At 30.9% G+C, this 3,952-nt stretch overlaps 1 protein-coding gene across 2 annotated transcripts; it reads right to left on the bottom strand.

The window, feature by feature from the left end:
• Positions 1–1,312: 1,312 nt before the first annotated feature.
• Positions 1,313–3,243, bottom strand: LOC149571480 (elicitor-responsive protein 3-like). 2 transcript variants are annotated; one of them, XM_089812998.1, is made up of 5 exons: positions 3,076–3,243; positions 2,842–2,907; positions 2,288–2,414; positions 2,081–2,198; positions 1,313–1,633 (listed from the first exon to the last, which is right to left on the bottom strand). In XM_089812998.1, the coding sequence occupies exons 1-5, from the start codon at positions 3,143–3,145 to the stop codon at positions 1,571–1,573; spliced, it is 444 nt and encodes a 147-aa protein (XP_089669124.1). In that variant the 5' UTR covers positions 3,146–3,243; the 3' UTR covers positions 1,313–1,570. The 2 variants fall into 2 exon arrangements, with proteins under 2 accessions (XP_089669124.1, XP_089669125.1); XM_089812999.1 differs by having other exon boundaries at positions 1,529–1,629; positions 2,077–2,198; positions 3,076–3,231.
• Positions 3,244–3,952: the final 709 nt, after the last annotated feature.

The raw sequence follows: 3,952 nt of genomic DNA on the forward strand, positions 1-3,952 counted from the left end.
GAAGTTTAACTAGAATGTATTGGTCTTTATGTGATAGAAGAGGATGCATATTTAGATGAAGGAAATCAAACATTGTGCTTCTATAGAAGGTATGTTAGTTCATCAATCTTCTTTTCATAATATATGTTCTTATCATGTCATTTCTTGGTGCAATAAGAATACTTAAGCTTATTTTTCTTGGAAAAACATCTCTTGGAAGAGTTGAAAGCATATGGAACATGACCTTGCGACTCTGGTATTAGGTAAGTAGTTGCAAACTCTTGTACTTATTCTTCAACTTCAATTTTCATAGTGATGTCTAAGATGATGATTAAGTAATCAATGCTTGATATTTGAACCTAGAATGTGAATCCAAGTATGCCATCTTGGATTGCTACCATGCCAAGTTCTCAAAAAACACATCAAATGAGGGCATAATGTAGGTATCTACAAGGAATCTATAGTGGAATAAAATGATGAAGCAAAGAAATAGACAAGTCATCAATGATTTCAAATAATCTAAAAAACACACTCCTTGTTAGTCTTATCCTTGTCATAACCATGTCAAAGAAATATAATTGATTTAAAATTATGTGAAAAATCCTAAATGAAGGGAAAGGTATCAAGTATCAATGATGCCAAATTAGTCATTGATTCTCTAAAATATATCTTGAATTTGATTCTCTAAAATATGGAACTAAATACCCTTAGAAATATTGCATGGAATCAAACCCATGTTTAAATCCATCTTGTTCATGCAATCTCAAACCTTAAAAGTGCTTTAGCTTAAATACGTGTACATTGATTGGACTCTATAATTTTTTAGGTTAATGCTTCAATTCGATCATACTTCTAGTTGTTAAAAAAGAGGCGTTCATAACTTTTTAACCAAGTATTATAGCATATGTACTTATATATATACAAATAATGAAACTCATATATTACAGGATAAAGACGAACTTTACAAGACCATTGTTGTGATATATATATCATTCAATGGTAATAATCTCTTACTAATACGAAGTATCAAAAGATCTACAACTTCTACCACCTAGGTGAAATTATAGATTGTTCAAACTACATGTCTCTACAACTATACATTCTCCAAGTGTGATTTTCATTCAATGAACTTGATCTCAAGTAGTTTTAAGATAAAAATTCCTTTCACATAAGTTTTAAGTTGAATCTTATTCATATAATAAACTTCAATAAAGATAACCTTTTTAAGAAAATAAGCATAATAGATTTTCATTCAAATTAGATATGAATATATTTTAAAATTATTTAGGAACAAATAAATGTTTATTAATAAAGTCTTAAAGCATAATTATCATACACATAAAATTATTTTTCTATCATACCCATAAAATTATTACAACTGGCATAAGTTTTAAAAATATAACAACTCCTAACAACATCCTATACTTCAGTCCATAAAGTAGACAATGAGATATATTTATTAATGACCATCAACTTCAACTATCTACTCGTCAAATCTTGGGCGAAATTCCTAGCACAAACCTTCAAACAGGAAACTAATCTTCAACGATTTGTAAGCCTTGAACCTTAATTAGTGGGTAGCTGTAATCAGTTATAAAGATCCTTCTTTCCAGCCTCCCTCCACCTCCTCTTCTTCTTCCACATAAGACTCTTCCTGCACCAGTTCCACATCATTAAAATTAATAATCAAGAATTTCCAATAAAACTTAATATGCTTTCAAGATCTGAATCTTCAATGGTAAAGATAACACTAATAGTTTAGGTCTCAATGGAATATTTAGTGTAATATTCATGGTCATGGAAAAATCTCAATATTTTTTTGATGTTTTATTTTTAACAATATGAGTTTTCCGGATAAGTTGTATCTAAGATCTGAGACAACTGTAATTGAAATCTTTATATTTCTTTCAAAACAATTAACAAATTCCTTGTGATTAAATGAATTGAAAAAAATCCAAATTCATAACAATTTATGAACCACAAAAATAAATCAAATGAAAAAAGAATGAATTCAACCATCAGATCAAACCCAAAAAAAACATCACCTAAAGAACTAATAAGAGACAAGAACTGAAACCCAAACCAAAATATTGTGACTTGCCTTGGGAGTGAAGGTGAGTCCCACTTTTATCTGCCCACAGTAGGTTTTGTCCATGAGAACCACATTATAAGGTATAGGAGTTATGCTTCCTTCCGTTAACACTCCCTTCAATGGAATACTGTGCAATCATAAGAATTTACAAGGCTGTTCCTTTAAAAGAACACATTTCAAAAAAACTGTGCAAATTGGAAGAGATTCATCACTTACATTGCTTCTCCAACGAAATCGTCGGTGCTGAATCTATCCTTGTCCAATATTCTGATAAGCAGCTCAGAAGCCCCTTCTGAAAGCTTGAAAACAAATTTCTCATTCCATTCCGGATTGCTGCCTTCATCTGCAACATATGTATCATGTAAACCCTAAAAATACACGATTTGTTGTCAAATAAAATTGAAAGATACTATGTTCACGATGTCCATGATGTTTGTTGTGATTCTTGACATCAAAACTCAACCTTCTACAAACATTTGTCAAAATATTTAAATTGAAAATAAGATCTCTCATCTGTGACTTCACAAAATTCACAAAATTGAATCAAATGGATTTACCCTTTCCAAAAGCATGTAAATAATATAATATATTCATTGAATGCGATTTTAGATGTTGTGATTCTTAGCATAAAAACTTAAATTTCTACTGGAATTTATTCAAAGATTAGTATTGAAAATAAAATCTTCAATCTGTAACCTCACAAAATTCACACCTCCGATAAGATGGATTTTTCCCTTTCTAAAAACATAAAAATAATAAAACATACTTACTGGATGCAATTTTGCTCTGGTGCTCCTGAGTTTGGCATTTTAGGAGGACATAAGGATCCATCTTACCTGCAGATAAAAACAATTGAGGCCTAGATCATTAATCTATTCGATCAGAACAATTGAATTTCCCCGCTCAAAAAAATCTCATAATATTTTGAGATCTGCAAGATTTTTTTTCCTCATATTACAGCCGCAAACATGAAAATTAAAAGGAAATGTTCAAAGAACATTTACGTAGAAATTCAGTATTGTGCAGGCCATGGGCGTCGACCAGGAGCACCTCCAGATTTCCCAACATTGGCATCTTTGTATAGAAATCCCTGTAATTTGCTGAAGCGCAAAAACGTTGACGAAATATAAGCGGATCTCCTTGAGAAACATAAACAACAGAAAAAAAAGCCTTTCTGGAGTCCGCGTAGAGTGTGTGACGTGTCCTTTGAGGTTGCCGTTTGCGTCGTGTGCCGATTTTTTCCACCTATTTTCCTTTTGGACCAAATGTTACCTCCATACATAACTTGAAAATTACATTTTTGTTGTCATGCTTGGGAGGGAGAGGTGTCTTCTCATATTTGTTGACTTATTAGTATTGTCGAATGTGATATGTCTCTAAGGTTGCCTTTGGTGCTTAATGTGACATTTTTTCTTTTGAGCTTCTTTTGAATCATTGGATGATTTCAATCCCAAATATAAGTATGAAGGTATGTCATGGTTTAAACATTTTCTAGGTGTTTGTTGAGGGTTATATAGTCTAAATTTGATGGTGGTAAGCATATGTTTGATTTTTAAAAAAAATATATACTTAATTGTTAAGATGATTGTATTAAATTTTATAGAAATGATAGATGTTTTGATGTAGTTATGAAATCGTGAGGTGATAATTGAAGGCATTCATTTATATTGAAACATTCAACAATATTATTCTAATGATTTTTGGATCTTGATGACAAGAATAACAACACAACTTAATCAACACACCATACTACTCTTGACTTTTAAACTATTTTTTTTTAAATGAAAGAAATTATCTGTCTAAATCATAAAAAAATGCAGTATTATATATATTTCATCTACCCCCCTGCTCATAGGCTAAGAAAGTTGACCTTCTTCTAAA

The sequence above is a fragment of the Cupressus sempervirens genome, chromosome 2 (genome assembly GCF_028749045.1).
Source record: "Cupressus sempervirens isolate cs-2001-9-10 chromosome 2, ASM2874904v1, whole genome shotgun sequence".
NCBI classification, from domain to species: Eukaryota; Viridiplantae; Streptophyta; class Pinopsida; order Cupressales; family Cupressaceae; genus Cupressus; species Cupressus sempervirens.

Coding starts and splice junctions, on each gene's coding strand:
- LOC149571480 (XM_089812998.1), bottom strand. CDS start 3,145: ATGCCAATGTTGGGAAATCTGGAGGTGCTCCTGGTCGACGCCCATGGC. Junction 2,908..3,075: donor GCACAATACTGAATTTCTAC/GTAAATGTTCTT, acceptor TTTTATCTGCAG/GTAAGATGGATCCTTATGTC. Junction 2,199..2,287: donor GATTTCGTTGGAGAAGCAAT/GTAAGTGATGAA, acceptor ATGATTGCACAG/TATTCCATTGAAGGGAGTGT.